Source organism: Caenorhabditis remanei, chromosome IV, assembly GCF_010183535.1.
Source record: "Caenorhabditis remanei strain PX506 chromosome IV, whole genome shotgun sequence".
In the NCBI taxonomy this organism is placed as follows: Eukaryota; Metazoa; Nematoda; class Chromadorea; order Rhabditida; family Rhabditidae; genus Caenorhabditis; species Caenorhabditis remanei.
The window spans coordinates 17822355-17837189 of NC_071331.1; the positions used below are offsets into that span (position 1 = coordinate 17822355).

Here is a 14835-nt window from a genome sequence, read left to right on the forward strand (position 1 = left end):
CGCATCGAAGAGTGAAATCGTCCGCTTGAAAATGATCAACGTCGACCCACCATCTGGAAACTATCCGGCCTCGGGAGGAAATTCCACACACAACATCATCTCTGAATCTGATTCTCGTTTGGCATTCAAAGTCAAATCGTCGAATAACGAGCACTATCGTGTTCGTCCAGTCTACGGTTTCGTGGAAGCAAAGGACAAGGCTAAACTTGAAGTGAATCGTCTGGCGGGACCAGCGAAAGAGGACAAGATTGTCATTCAATACGCGGAGGTTCCTGCTGAAGAGACCGATCCAATGGCTCCGTTCAAGGCTGGTGCTCAGCAGGGAGAGATCATTGTCAAGTTGATTGCGGCTTGAGAAAAAGTCGAGTTATCGAAGGAAACCAAGAGAGAGAAAGTGATCTAGAAAAGTGCCAATAAATATGTCCTGTTTTGAATTTTTGTTTTTTGTTGGTTTTTTTCAGGATTTAGGGGAATAGTTACCGTTTTAATTGATTAGCGTTAATCCTGCGCTATGTTGGGGAAACTAGTTAATTAGAAACGGAATAAGGCTCCAATCGGCTGAAAGATTCATCTCATGTATATGATGAGATTGGACATACGAAAGGTCCAGTCGTGTACTGATTGGATCGTATACTCCACACTACGTGGTACAGGAGAATTCACCAAAGTTTCATCATCTGATCAACCTGTAAAAATTCTCAGTAAAAATTAGCCCCTGAAGACTCTACCCCTGAAGAAAAACCAAAAAACAAGATTTCAAAACAGGACATATTTATTGGCACTTTTCTAGATCACTCTCTCTCAATTGGTTTCCTTCTATAACTCCTTCTCAGGCAGCAATCAACTTGACAATGATCTCTCCCTGTTGAGCACCAGCTTTGAACGGAGCCATTGGATCGGTCTCTTCAGCAGGAACCTCCGCGTATTGAATGACAATCTTGTCCTCTTTCGCTGGTCCCGCCAGACGATTCACTTCAAGTTTTGCCTTGTCCTTTGCTTCCACGAAACCATAGACTGGACGAACACGATAGTGCTCGTTATTCGACGATTTGACTTTGAATGCCAAACGAGAATCGGATTCAGAGATGATGTTGTGTGTGGAATTTCCTCCCGAGGCCGGATAGTTTCCAGATGGTGGGTCGACGTTGATCATTTTCAAGCGGACGATTTCACTCTTCGATGCGATAGAAGGTAATGATTGTTTCAAGGGAAATTCGATGGATCTTTGACAAAATGATGACCTTTTCAGATAAGGAATCAGAACACAATGCGTGAAAAAAACAGGACCATTATGTCACGTGGAATGATTGATAAGACATGTGAAGTTTATGTTGTCTGTCTATGTGTCTGTAAATCCGCGGGGACTAGTTTACCCATATCTGAATTCCTAGGCCATCCAAAACGCCTAAACAAAACTTCACTCATTTCTGATGTTCCAAAAAAAATTGAATTCAAGTTCTTCTCACAGCAAATGTTCCATAGAAAAAAGAAAAAGCAAAAACGTTGTAGATCGTATTCGAAGGACAATAGATAGAAATCAGATAAAGATCTTCAGAAGACCCAAAAGGAGGAAGAAAACCGTCGTCAGACAAGCCCAACATGAAATTCATTCGATTCACTAATCCACATGTCCTATTTTTACTTTTAGTTTCAATTGAGTTGAGCTTATTTCTATTTCGAAGTGTTTTCGTTGGGAAGGTGAGTTTTTTGGTTCCCTTCAAAGTTAGGTCATCATTCTGTTCCAGCCGCCATCTTCAGTCCGTGCCGCCCGAGAATGCCTTCATCTTCAAACGAATACACTGGAAAGTGATGATCACTTCTTTCAACGAGTATGTCTGTCTGTGTGTCCGTGTAAATCCAGATGTCATCCCTCTTTCAGATGTGGTCTTCACTTCATCAAGTCGTCGACAAGTGCTCTTATCGTCATTTTCGAGATAGAATTAAAGTGATTGGGTCAGCAAAACAGTCGATTTTATGGTTGAATTGGTTGGTGGATGTGAGCTATTTTCATCATTTTCTAGACCTCATCTTTTCTATTTTCAGACAAATGATCATCAATGTAATGCAATTTTCATCCATAGTTCCAAGAGTGTCGCAATGGAAAGAGAGCTGAAACGATACACTCGGAAATGTGTGGTCTACTCGTTGAGTGATAAGCATACGGTTAGCGCCCCGCCCACAATTTTCAAATATTCCCCAATTTCCAGGAGACCGCCCGTTATCAGGATCCACGTTACAGTGTGCTCACTTTAAAGCAGAATGTCAGTTCGAAAGCCCGCCATTTAGGATGGGGAGTAGATCATTGTGAGTTTTCGAGAGGACATCTGGACATACAGATATACTTTTTTTCAGATGCACGAGACGCTGATTCTGTTGATTTGGCGTATTTCACAGTTGTCCAAGTTCATAAACTTCGATACGATTCTATTAATATTTTCTATGATGGAAGTCAACATATCAAGTCACTTTTCACGAAATCTCCATTTGATGAAGCTAATTTGGCAACTTGTCAGGTAAAGAAGATTCTGAATACTCAGAATTTTGAGTTTCTTCCAGTTCAACATCATCTACAAACGTCCGAAGGGTCGTTTGGCTCGACGAGATTTTCGTTATAACTGGAAACGGCTTCTATACGATCGTCGGTACTTGGTGGCGAATGTTCGACGACTTCATGGATCAGATGACGCTTTATCAATTCTTCTTTTGAATATTAGTGAGCCGTATTGTTGGGCAAAATACATTAGCAATCAGCCATTTGTACCTAAAAATGTCTGAAACAATGCCATTAATTTTTAGATAGGAATAAATTATTCGTTTTGAAGACTCCTGAAGATTTCCTCTTTCTTCTTCTTCAAAAACTGGAGTCGTTTTATTTGACATGAGTTTTTGGGAGGTAACAATGAGAAATGGAATGAATGTGGTTAAGGGAGAGGAGACACTGTTTTTAAAACATATATACCTACAGGATAGTTTGAGAAAAAGTGAGAAAAAAGATAGAAATTATGAGGAATTCCTAATCATACTGTTGAAAAACAAACAAAAGTTTTTAAAATTGGATAAGATGATAAAAATGGATAGGGCCAGCAAACAAAATATAGCTACATATATTCAAGAATGGGGATGAGAATGTAATGATTTGAGGGATATGACTAGAAGATGATGGGGAATACTATGGTAAATGAAAGCAGGGAAGGGGGAATCATTAACACGCGGGGGTTTATTATAAGGCATGAAACGGGGGAAAATTGAGGAAACTGATTAGTTATCATATCATGTTATTATAAAAAATCTGAATCCGAAAAAATCTGAAACGGGGGCAAGTGTGAGTTGGGGAAGAAGTAAAAACAAAAACCTAAACAGGAAGACGTGAGATGCGAATCAGAAGCGTTCGAGATTCGCCCTATTCACGAAAAGTGAGCGAAGTTCCGTTGCAGTCGGACGATTGCGCGATTTCAGACATTTTTTAGCCGTGTCGCGAAGGAATCGAGTCGATGGAAGCTTGTCACTGAAAAGAAAGAATATATACGTTCAGAAAACGTTGAAAGAACTTACAACTCGGTGATTCCAGAGACTGGAATATTCTTCTGAATCTGATATGGAACTCCGAGAGTGCACATATCCACAAGGCACATTCCAAACTGCCAGATGTCACCTTTCGATTCGTATTTCTTTCCCATAATAATCTCTGGCGGTTGAAGATTTGGATCAGCAACGATGGCGTCATTCGAACCAGAAGCATACGAGAAGTCTCCAAGTTTCACCATTTGTTCAGAAGGCATTTCAAGAGGGTCAGTGTAATCACTCGTGAGATATACACTTGTTGATGCGACTCGCGTATGAACAATTTTGGCGAAATGAAGATGTTCGAGGGCTCTCGAGATTTGCTCGGTGAAGCTGCAGAGAGTGGAAGACACTTGCTGATACGAGCTGCCTTCCTTTTGATTATTTTGATCTGGACTTTGTCTCCCTTTGCTAGTGAAACTATCATATCCAGACGACATGTTCGGGGAACCCTCAATGATAGGAAGGTGATGATCATTCGGAGTTCGCATCCCTTGACGACGGAGTACGTATCCAGCCGAGTTTATGTAATCATACAATGATCCTCCTTGACATTCTTCCATCAAAATTCCAGTGATCTGATATGGAATATTTTCCCATCGACCAATTACAACTCCATCGAAACGAACGAAATTCGGATGAATCGGAAGAATTCGAAGGATCTCCAGTTCCCGACGCATTGCTCTTCTCGATGGCTCAGCTAAACAAGAGTGTTTTGGAAAAGAAACTTCTGTATAAAAACTTACAATAATCTTTTGGGTACTTGAGTGAATAGCAGTGTCCTCTAGATACATCAACAGCGGTAGTCATCAAACAGTATGTATTTCCTTCTCGTTCATACGGTTTCCCGAAGCGGAAGTTCTGGAATGCATATGCTGGCAGGTCATCGAATTCCTCAAACGGTGCGATTGGTGCCATGAGGCAGAAGGAAGGAGAATCGAAGCGACGGAATGAAGAGTTCGGAGTAGAAATGCAGATATCTTCCTGAAAAAAAAACAAACAGTAACCGTTTTCGATGACGATTAGAATAACTAACCTCAAAAACTTCATCACTCAAATCCGATTCTACTTGATATTCCGTTATGTAGTCGTACTGACTCTCTGACACGTTATCGCCGATCGGTTGTGGGAGTACTTGGAACATATTGCTCTTTCCTCCGTCGCGAAGATTACATCCAGCGGTACGTTGCGTTAACTGAAAACGAGAGTTCATATCTAGTCTGAATGTCACTTTCACTCACTGCTGCCTCCACATCACGATTGATATATTCAACTGGCATGAATCTGGATCCAGGTGGACGAACTTTCATTACATTTCTTTTCGGATCATCAACATAAGCATAGACGACCGTCTCTCCCTTCCTTCCTCGGTGCGAGTGATTTCTTCTTTTCAACATGACAATGAGAATGATCAAAAAAAGAATGATACTCGTAGCAATCAGAAGAATAGCGAATCCAATAGTTGTAGGATAGTCAGTCGGAGAAAGGAGAGCCATATAAGATGGTTCGTTGACACGGACAATCTGAAAGAGAAAAGATTTAGAAAAAGTGTATTTTATAAAGCTCACCTTGATCTTTTTCGTCTCACTTCTTCTTCGTTTGGTATCAAATACTGATACTTCCACTTCATAATTACACTTTGAGTCAGGAACATGGAAGACAACTCTTCGATGGGTATAGAAGACTTCTCGTCGAATCGGTTCATATTTCTCACATTTTTCGTTGTTACCAGTTATGAGCGGATGCACAGTCAATTGAAAATGAGATGTCCGTACGGCACTGTCAATCCGATTGTTTTTCTCATCTAGAGCTGAAAAAACATTGTACATGATGTTTTTGTTAAATCTTTACCTGAATAATACTTCCATTCAATAATCAACACATTCTCGGATAATGAAGATGTATTCCAGGTTGAAGATACGACTGAAACAGGTGGAGGAGCTAAAATAGAACTTGTTTTATGAATTCAGAATGCATTGTCTCACCACACATCGTCATGTCATCTACCATTTTATTACACACAGGAACCACTACATTAACATTGCCTTCTGCATCATTTCGGCTGCTAACAAAATGCATCGAATAGTTTTGATTAAAATTCAAGTTTTTAACGAGAACCTCCTTCGTGTGGTCCTGAAAATTAAACATATTTGAAATATTCAGCATTTTTTCGTACAAACCAAATAGAAGTTCACTTCTTTGTATTCGGAGCTCAATGCATTTTTGTATTTCACATAAAATGCACATACTGGTACTTCATGACTTGTTTCTTCCTTATATTCGAACCGTGCGGCAGCTTTATCCTCATTCCATTCTACATTTTTTAATGACATGTTGATTGATGTATTCGAAAGATGCTTCTCGGTATTGTACCATTTTGAAAATGTATGCCGACCGACGAGTCCATCCTTGTTGAAGGAGGATACTTGGAGACGAACTTCTGAACCGGTGAACTCGTTGAAAGTGATATTACAGTTCGAATTATAGCACTGAAACAATACAATGATATGTTTAGACTGAAGTTTTTTCCACCCACCCAGCTATTATAGACGACCGATTCAGAGCCATCTTCCGTATTGCGCGCGATGAGTTCAATGTAGTGAACATAGTCTGACTCCTCCTTATCGTCGTCAAGTGTCAATATCACTTTTCCAACAAATCCATTACTACTTGATGACTTTGAGGAGCTCCTGTTTGTCAAGTGATCGAGACACAAAAAATGAACTCCTGTCACAACGTTGCTACTCGATTCAACTGCAAACAAGTGGGATTTTTTGATATACTGGAAATAAACTCACTTTCTGAACTTGTTGTTATCTCTCGATACATTGATTGTCCATAAAGGAACTCCGGAAGGTTGAGAGTGGAGAATTCCGGATGAGCGCATCCCAATCGACACTGAAATCGTTTTCAATGACGAAACACATTCATTTTGTCTTACCAATGAAAATTCTGTATTGTCCACGAGATCGATCTCGCGATAAAATGTTCCAGCGTTCGTCATTCGTTCTTCCAACCTTCCAAACTGGAAATATGTAAGTTAATGCCGAGTAAGCCTTATTTCTTATCTTACTTTTGTTATACATCGTTGTTGACACGGTCCAAAAACAGAGAGTGGAGTAGGAGTTGGAAGCGGAGCGGTTGATATGAGTTTGATGGTTAGAAAGACGGTGAAAAGGTAGAAGAGCTTCATTTTGGCATCGGACGGTCCTGCTGCCTGAAAACTATGCGTAGAGGATAATTAATGGGAGTTTAATAACGAAAAATACATCAACGTGTCTTATTCAATGGACACCGCAGTTTTTTTTTCAAAAAATGCAAGATCAAGTGGAAAATTACTTGAAGTTTCATTGAACAGACAAACAGACGAGAAAAACAATGAAAACAAATCTAAAAATCCGATCCGCGGTGCATGCGCTGTGAGACCCACCGCAAGTATTCACATGTTCCTTTAAGGTGAAGGAATTATGGGGTACTGTAGTTACAAATTTCGACCCGCTTTTCTCGAAAAATGAATAAAAGGTTGCAGAAGAACTATAAAGAATTATAAAGGATTTTATAAAATTCATTTGATAATTCATAGCGGTAAAAACGACGTCTTATGTATCTTTCCTGAAGAATTCAAGGAAAGTCTGGAAATGGTGACATGTCCCCTTCTTTAAATCCACTGGCCTCGATCTCTGCCGATCCTGAACGATTTGTGATATCTTGAATAATTCGATAATGGCAAGTGCTATAATTAGTTAATTTCAGACATTTGCTTTGATTGTATATGGCTCACTTTTCCGTGTTACACAACTTCACGACAGTAAGGTCCAAATCAACACGTTTTCCATCATCAGTACAATCATGGCTGATGTATGCTTTCGGTTTGTATCCATTCGAAAGTGCCTCATCTCCATTCATCGCACCAGGCATTGAAAAACTGAACCTCCCCGTGTTGGGCTCCAGAAGTTGTGGTGTTGTGATTCGATCTTCCCCAGAACTGGAGATTATTTTTAAATTGTTAATGGTTTTTGGAAACTATTTAACTCACAAAACCGAATCAACCTCGTACCACTCAATTTTCAGATTATATTTGGCTCGATCTTGGAAATTACAGAAGAGAGTGATGTCGAATTGAAAGTGATCCCAAGCGGTGGCCGAGAGAGTTGAGATGGCTAGGAGGAGGAGAAGAGAGCGGTGCATTTTTATTCGCGACATTTAAGTTAGATTGAATATTTTTTATTTTGTGACAACGCACACGTGGATTTATTTTTACGTAGAAGATTTTTCACGCGAATATTTCGGATCACACGGTGAACGGAAAACAAAAACAACAAATCGTCGCCTATAAAAGTTTATTAATTTGACGAAAAGGCTAAAAGAATCGAGTGTTCAGATGTTTTTACATGATCCAATTCTCATGGAAAATCAGGGAATGGATCCATGTTATCATGAAGGAATCCGGCAGGTTTCATGTCTTCTTTCCCCCATGTGTTGGTGATATCCTTGATGACACGATAGTGGCAAGTGCTGGAATTCAACGTTTTAAGATTTGCTAGAAAGAAATAACACCAAAAAACTTACTGTCCAACTTCGCAAAGAGTCGTCAGACTCAACACCAAATCGACTCGTTTCCCATCATCCGTACAATCATGACTGATATACGCAACGGGGCGATATCCCGCTGAAAACATCTCATCTCCGTTCATCGCTCCTTCCATTGTGAAACTGAATCTTCCCGTATCCGCTTGAAGAATTTTTGCATTTGAGATTTTTTCTCCCGCCGATCTGAAAATTCGGTAATAGAAAAGTGGCGAAGTAACTAAAACTCACAATGTATCTTGCTCCCACCACTCAATCTTCAAATCATAAAACGGCCGATCGTTATAATTACAGAATAGTGTGGTGTCGAACTGAAAATGATCCCATCCAAGAGAACCAGCTGGAAGGGCGAAGAGAATCAGAAAGAGACGAGATTCGTACATCATTCTGATTCAATTCTGAATTCTCGAAAAAAACATTTCAAGATTAATGGAGAATGTGGAAACAAACTATTTCACGTAGAAAGGTTAAACCTGTGCACTTTATTAAAGTCTCTAAATCAAACATCTACAGTCAGCATAACTATTAAAAACACGAAAAGTTAGCATGTTCATTCTTTGATTCCTCTCGATTGCTCGAACTTCTTCAACTCTCTCTCCACCAAATCATCTGATTCATCCTTCACTTCAATCACTTCTTTTACTTCTGGCACGTAGAAAGTCAACATATTCTCAATTCCATTTTTGAGTGTTACACCAGAACTCGGGCATCCTGTACACGATCCTTGCATCTTCAGTTTGACAACACCATCGTCAAATCCAACATAGGTGATGTCACCTCCGTCTTCTTGAACCATCGGTCGAATGCGTGTCTCCAGAATCTCCTTGATCATCATCACGACTTCATTATCCTCCACTTCCGCCTCCCCATCAGTTGCCGCCACTTCATTAATAACTGGTTTTCCAGTCTGTAAATGATCGGCTATCGTTGAGAAGATTTCCGGACGAAGAAGAGCCCAATCCACGTGTTCATCTGCTTTTGTGACTGTTACGAAATCTTCCCCAAAGAAGACGCGTTTCACTCCATCGACACGAAGCAGTTTACTGAAAATAAAGAATTGATCAATGCCAAGTTGCCGAATCGAATAATTTCGTACACTGCCAAAGGACTCTGTTTTGCGGCGGCTGCTGAATTGAAGTCGTATGTTTTCGATGCATCCGGGAGAAGTTGTTGGCCTGAATATTTTTCTGTTTTCACTAAAAGATAATAATTCAGTGTACCTGGGAGAAACTTTAACGACAGCGGATTCGGTGTCTCTTGAACTTGAATATACATCGATCTGGCTTAAATTCAAACTATACAATTTAAAATTTCTAGTTCATCGAGTCTCACCTGCTTGAACAACACTCCTGCTCAATCTCGACAACATTTTCGATGCAATCATTCTGACTAAATGAGAGATTATCTTTTTTCTTTCTTCTTCTTTCTAACTACTATTCATAAAGTATTGGAATGAACACCACGAACTCCGCCCCTTTCACAAAGCAAAACAAGAGAATAACCGTTTCAGAAAATGCTATTTATGGTTCATCAACATAAATCGATATAATAACTATAAATAGAATTAACGCCCCGACAAAGAAAGAGAAATCTCAAAAATTCGAAGAGAACCGACGAGTAAAACACTGAAAGTGAAAATTTCAAAGACACATTTTCACATGAATTCTTTCATCATGAGGAACAGAGGTTGGAAGGGGGAGGAAGAGGAGAAAAGGAGCATCGAAAAGGCGGAAGACCACTTGAGAATCCGTTTCAATTACAAATATGTAGATGATGAGATAAAGAAAAGGAAAAATAAAGAGTTAACCGAAAAAAGTTGTATATTCTGTTGGGATAGGGGAGGGAAAATAAAAAATAAAAAACAACAGAAGTGGGTAACTAGCCAATACAGACTTGAACAAGAATGTTCAAGAAAAAGGTCGCCAAAAAATAGTTGTCAACGCTGGGAAGATTTGTGGAGAAAGATCGGAAAATTGAGAGGGGTGTGAAAGAATTGGGGAAAAATAATGACATAGAAAAACGGGAAAACGCAGTTAAGACAATGGAAAGAAACTGTACCGAAAAGGACCCGAATAAGGATGGACGGAAAAACAACGAGAAAACCATGGAAAAGATCAACTAGTGGGCGGGAGGAAAACAAGTCTACCGGAGAAAAAAGATAAACATAGTTAAAAAGTGATTGATACATGATTTACTGGGACAACTGTGATGATCGGGATAGGGGGACGTCGATGACGGAAACGTATTGAGTTCAAATATTGTTCCAATTGTTCCATTTGGTTGGTGCAGTCTGGGATGGATTCTGAGGATTAGCTTGACGTTGTTGTTGCTGCTGAACGGTGTTCCAATCCAATCTGAAAAAGGAGCGATAATTACAACACAATCAAATTTTCGAACGTTTACTCACGGTGTTAACGGATTGAACTGCGGCGCTTGTTGGGGACCCTGTTGGAATTGATACATCTGACGTTGTGATACTGTTCCTTGATTTGATGGAGCAGCTCCAAGAGATCCAAAACCTGGAGGAGGCTGTTGTGGAGTCGTAACGAAGGGTTGGGGTTGTGGCTGAGGGCGCATCATTCCCATTCGTTGAGACGTCACGCTGGAAGATGGTCCAACAAATGGTGGTGGTTGTTCTTGGGCGGCGTGCATGTATCCAGACGACGGGAGTACTGGCTGGTTCTTCTTTTGTTCAATAATAGCAGCCAGAATACTGTCATTCACTGGTTGATCGTTCTGAAATCAGATATTGAATACATATGCATTGAGAAGAGAATCAGACTCACATTAAACCCGTCAAACTGTTTTATTCCCCGCTGTGCCATCGTCGCCAAGTTCAACTGTCCAAGAACACTATTATCAGTGTATGAAGGCGATGGGTAGTAGCTGTTTGCCAGTTGACTGCTAGATGGCGGCTGGTGAGATGGTCCCGGTGCTGACGTCTTCTCATGATCCAGCAACTGCTGAGCAAGTTGGCCGTAGGCCGGATTCATTCGTAGTTGATACATCTGCTGCTGTTGCTGTTGCAGAGTGGATTGAGTCTGCGAGAATTGCTGCTGGAACATCCGTTGTTGCTGAAGTGCTTGTTGCTGTTGTTGCTGCTGTTCGTGAATCTGCTGCTGATATCTTTGCTGCTGCTGCTGTTGTTGCTGCTGCAGCAGAGTAGACGGATTCGTAGCTGCAGCTGAAGATGACGGAGATCTTGCAAAGAGTGGTGGCTGAGTTCGGTTTGGATCGCGAGCCGACGGAGTAAATGAAGACGGCATCCATCCTTTGCTTTCCAATGAAGACATTCCAGGAGTAACTTGTTGTTGTCGAGAACTCGTTGATGTTCCTAGATTGCTAGCCATTTGAGATTGTTCAGACAACAATTGATTGAATGCATCGGACTGTGGCCACTCCGTATCGTTTCTGGTTTCACTTCTCATTGGTGTGGGGACAGTTGAACTCAAGGGAGATGAAACACTAGCAGTAGAACTTGTCGGGAAGAATTGAGTGAACAATCCTCCCCAAGTATCACTGTCTTCTCCACCTTTGCCCCATATGTTTCCTCCCGTTTTTCCGTCGTCAAACATTCTCAGTTTCGAAATATCGAAGTCAATTGAACCATTCGATGGATCGTTGAGCGAAGTGTTGAGCGATGAAGCTGACTGAGCATTTGGAGTACCCGGAGGCCCAGGAGTCGTCTGTTTGAACTGACCAAATGCCAATCGATCATCGAACACCTCAGCTTTAGTCTGCGGAACATTGCTGGCAGCCTGCGTTGGTGGTCCAGGAGCGCGAGAGAAATCAGTGCTAACACGAGTTCCAGGAGCTTTGGAGAACGTAGGCTGTTGTTGCTGCACATTTTGCATTGGATGAGCCGATGATTGAGGACGAGAAATCGGTTCTGGATATCGTTGAGCTTGTCCGCTTGGTTCCACATGCCGTTGGACTGGTTCCGGGAGTCGTTGTTGTTGTTGAGCTGACACTGGTTCTTGTCTAGGTTGTGCGACATGAACTTGTTGAACCGGTTGAACAGATGCAGCAGCCACAGGGGTTTCTCGTCTCACTGGTGGAGCAATCACACGATCAAGAGGAGTAGTAGCACGAGCTGGGGTAGGTGTTGTGGCTTCTGAAAAGCGGAAACTTTTATGATATTCTGAAGATTATGAAAACTCACTGAGAGGAGTTGGAACAGTAGCAGTCTGAACCGGAACAGATTGTTGACGAATTGGTTGCGGTGGCGTCTGCTGTCGAACTTGTTGAGGAGATGGAACAGTCGGCTTGGGCGATTGAGAAATCGGAGCCGGTTCCTTTTCTTGTCGAGCAGCCATTCTTTGTTGCCATACGTTCCCTCCACCACTGCTCCCACCACTATGATCCTTCGAAGTCTGATGACCATGGGATTTGGATGGTTTTGGATGTGCTTGTGGCTGTGTGGAAACCGGAGCAGGGGACGATGACTGACGAGCCAAACTTGCAGACGACATCGATTGAGGAATAGATGATGGCGCATATGACGTAGAGTCAACGGCGCTTCTAGAGGTTCCTTCGGATGACAGCGACGAGGCAACGGACGAATTGCCACGCAGAACAGTTCTGATAGCATCGGTAATCAACATGTTTTTATCATGTATCAGGAGGTAGATTATGTTCGTCGCATGGCTCACTGTATCTGCACTGCCTCTAACTGTGATATGTCTATCGTCTTCCTTCGACCCTCCAAGTTTATCGATCTCAATCTGAGCTCCAGTTGCTTCTCGAACTGCGTTGATGTTTGATCCCGACTTTCCAATGACTCGCGATACAATGTTACCAAGAACAGTGAACTCGAACACTTTGCTTCCTTTCTGAAAACGGATAGATTCATTTGAGTAGTAGTAAAAACAACAATCTTACCGTATCAACCTCCCATGGATTTTGGCGTTCAGAAGCAACACTGGAAGTGGCCGATGCGTTCTTTGGTTGACTAGAACCTCCACTTGATGGGGCGGTTTGTCGTCCATCTGGTCTCTTCGCCGGTCTCGCCTTCTTTCCTTCCTTTCCAGCTTTACACCATTCTTCCGACTCAGAATATGAACTGGGAGACACCATCGGTGCTTGAACTTGTGCTGGTGGTGGGATTGTAACCTTGATCGGCGCATATGGAAGCTCGGAGGGCTCTTCTTCGACAATCGGTTTTACTTCTTTTACAACTTTCGGTCCTTTCGGAACACCGTCTGGATTCGTTTTCCGCCTATTTCTTCGAGGTTTCGGTGGATCTTTAGGTGGTTCTTCCACGACAGCGGGTGTTGGTTCGGGTACAGGAACATTTTCAGGTTCAGGTTCAGGTTCAGGTTCAGGAACAGGTGCAGGTTCTGGTTCCTCCACGTTTTCTTCGGCTGGTTCAGGCTCTGGCTCTGGTGGTTGCGATGCACCTTCAACTTTCTCTTTCTTTTTCGCCTCCTTCTTTTTATTCTTCTTCTCCTTCTGCTTCTGCTTCTTCTCCTCATTTTTCGCATTTTCTTCATCTATTTGCTCTAACAAACTATTGGCTGCTTTTTCAGCCGACTCAGCTTGTGCTTTCTTCGCATTTCGAATCACATCGATGCAGCTATTGCATTTGGCCTTGGTTTCCTCACTCTCAATAGCTTGTACTGCCCTCGATAGATCAGTTTCATTCGGAAACTGTTTCGCGTGTCCCACCATGAAAGTGACCATCTCAATATGTCCTTTACGGAAAGCAGCCATCATCGGAGATATTTTTCGATTATCAAACGTGTCTGGATCGGCACCTTTAGTGATAAGGACTTCAGCAGTGGAAAGGTGGCCATTGTTGCAAGCGAGCCAGAGTGCGCTGCATCCCTTCTTGTTCCTTGCATCGATAGCTGCATCGTGATCGAGCAGCATCTCAACAAATTTGTCATTGCCCTTTTCCGCAGCTATCGTTAGCGCTGTATCCTTTGTCGCCTGAACAGGAGATGCATTTGGGTCTGCACCCGCCTCTATCAGAAGCGTTCCGACTTCAACGTATCCACCGGTGGCACATTCCATGAGAGGAGTCAATCCGGTCTTTGCCCGATGTTCGACATTGGCATGGTATTGAAGCAGAAGTTTGACAACTTCGGTGCGTCCTTGGAAACTTGCAAGTGTTAAGGCAGTGTTTCTGAAAAATTAAGAGATTCGAATGTAACATATTTACATCCTTTTATGGGTAAAAAACACTTTAAAAATGATGAGAAAATCACTAATCAATTACCTGTTGGTTTCAATTTGTGCATTGATATCACTTCCTTTCTCCAAGAGCACTTTCGTGGCTTCTTTATGCCCATTCATCGAAGCCAACATTAATGGTGAAATGCCCAGCTTACTACCAGTTCTCGAGTTGATCTCTGAACCGGATGACAACAGCATATTGACTATATCAATGTATCCACCAGAGGAGGCTAACGAAAGAGGGGTGTAGTCACTGACATTCCGATGCTCCTTGTTGGCTCCATGTGAAAGAAGGAGTTCAACAACATCTTTTCGACCACCAGAACACGCGAGTGATAATGCGGTGTCTTTCGTTCTGTCTGATTGTGCTTCAATGGCGGCATGATTCTTGAGCAGGACTTCCACGACTGATGCATGACCAGCGGTAGCGGCGATTATTAGAGGGGAGAATCCTTTCTTGTCTCGATGCTCAATGTTTGCACCTTCTTTGAGCAACAATTCCACAATATC

At 41.9% G+C, this 14835-nt stretch overlaps 7 protein-coding genes across 7 annotated transcripts; 2 read left to right on the forward strand and 5 right to left on the reverse strand.

The window, feature by feature from the left end:
• Positions 1–31: 31 nt before the first annotated feature.
• GCK72_014957 (uncharacterized protein) lies at positions 32–355 on the forward strand (the record flags this gene model as incomplete). The annotated part of the gene is made up of 1 exon (XM_003108548.2): positions 32–355. One exon carries the CDS (start codon positions 32–34, stop codon positions 353–355), a length of 324 nt encoding a protein of 107 aa, XP_003108596.2.
• A 474-nt stretch (positions 356–829) lies between these two features.
• Positions 830–1153, reverse strand: GCK72_014958 (uncharacterized protein; the record flags this gene model as incomplete). The annotated part of the gene is made up of 1 exon (XM_003108451.2): positions 830–1153. One exon carries the CDS (start codon positions 1151–1153, stop codon positions 830–832), a length of 324 nt encoding a protein of 107 aa, XP_003108499.1.
• A 446-nt stretch (positions 1154–1599) lies between these two features.
• Positions 1600–2775, forward strand: GCK72_014959 (uncharacterized protein; the record flags this gene model as incomplete). Its single annotated transcript, XM_003108531.2, has 7 exons — positions 1600–1698; positions 1746–1829; positions 1880–1996; positions 2044–2163; positions 2208–2304; positions 2353–2513; positions 2557–2775. 7 exons carry the CDS (start codon positions 1600–1602, stop codon positions 2773–2775), a joined length of 897 nt encoding a protein of 298 aa, XP_003108579.2.
• Positions 2776–3378: 603 nt separating this feature from the next.
• GCK72_014960 (uncharacterized protein) lies at positions 3379–6754 on the reverse strand (the record flags this gene model as incomplete). The annotated part of the gene is made up of 13 exons (XM_053730554.1): positions 3379–3505; positions 3553–4261; positions 4308–4545; positions 4598–4756; positions 4803–5084; positions 5130–5365; positions 5413–5502; positions 5547–5694; positions 5742–6050; positions 6098–6315; positions 6360–6459; positions 6503–6586; positions 6635–6754. The coding sequence occupies 13 exons, from the start codon at positions 6752–6754 to the stop codon at positions 3379–3381; spliced, it is 2820 nt and encodes a 939-aa protein (XP_053585326.1).
• A 428-nt stretch (positions 6755–7182) lies between these two features.
• Positions 7183–7749, reverse strand: GCK72_014961 (uncharacterized protein; the record flags this gene model as incomplete). Its single annotated transcript, XM_003108582.2, has 3 exons — positions 7183–7294; positions 7343–7546; positions 7598–7749. 3 exons carry the CDS (start codon positions 7747–7749, stop codon positions 7183–7185), a joined length of 468 nt encoding a protein of 155 aa, XP_003108630.2.
• Positions 7750–7964: 215 nt separating this feature from the next.
• On the reverse strand, positions 7965–8534 carry GCK72_014962 (uncharacterized protein; the record flags this gene model as incomplete). Its single annotated transcript, XM_003108497.2, has 3 exons — positions 7965–8076; positions 8131–8334; positions 8380–8534. 3 exons carry the CDS (start codon positions 8532–8534, stop codon positions 7965–7967), a joined length of 471 nt encoding a protein of 156 aa, XP_003108545.2.
• A 164-nt stretch (positions 8535–8698) lies between these two features.
• On the reverse strand, positions 8699–9532 carry GCK72_014963 (uncharacterized protein; the record flags this gene model as incomplete). The annotated part of the gene is made up of 4 exons (XM_003108519.2): positions 8699–9191; positions 9245–9323; positions 9369–9431; positions 9481–9532. The coding sequence occupies 4 exons, from the start codon at positions 9530–9532 to the stop codon at positions 8699–8701; spliced, it is 687 nt and encodes a 228-aa protein (XP_003108567.2).
• Positions 9533–14835: the final 5303 nt, after the last annotated feature.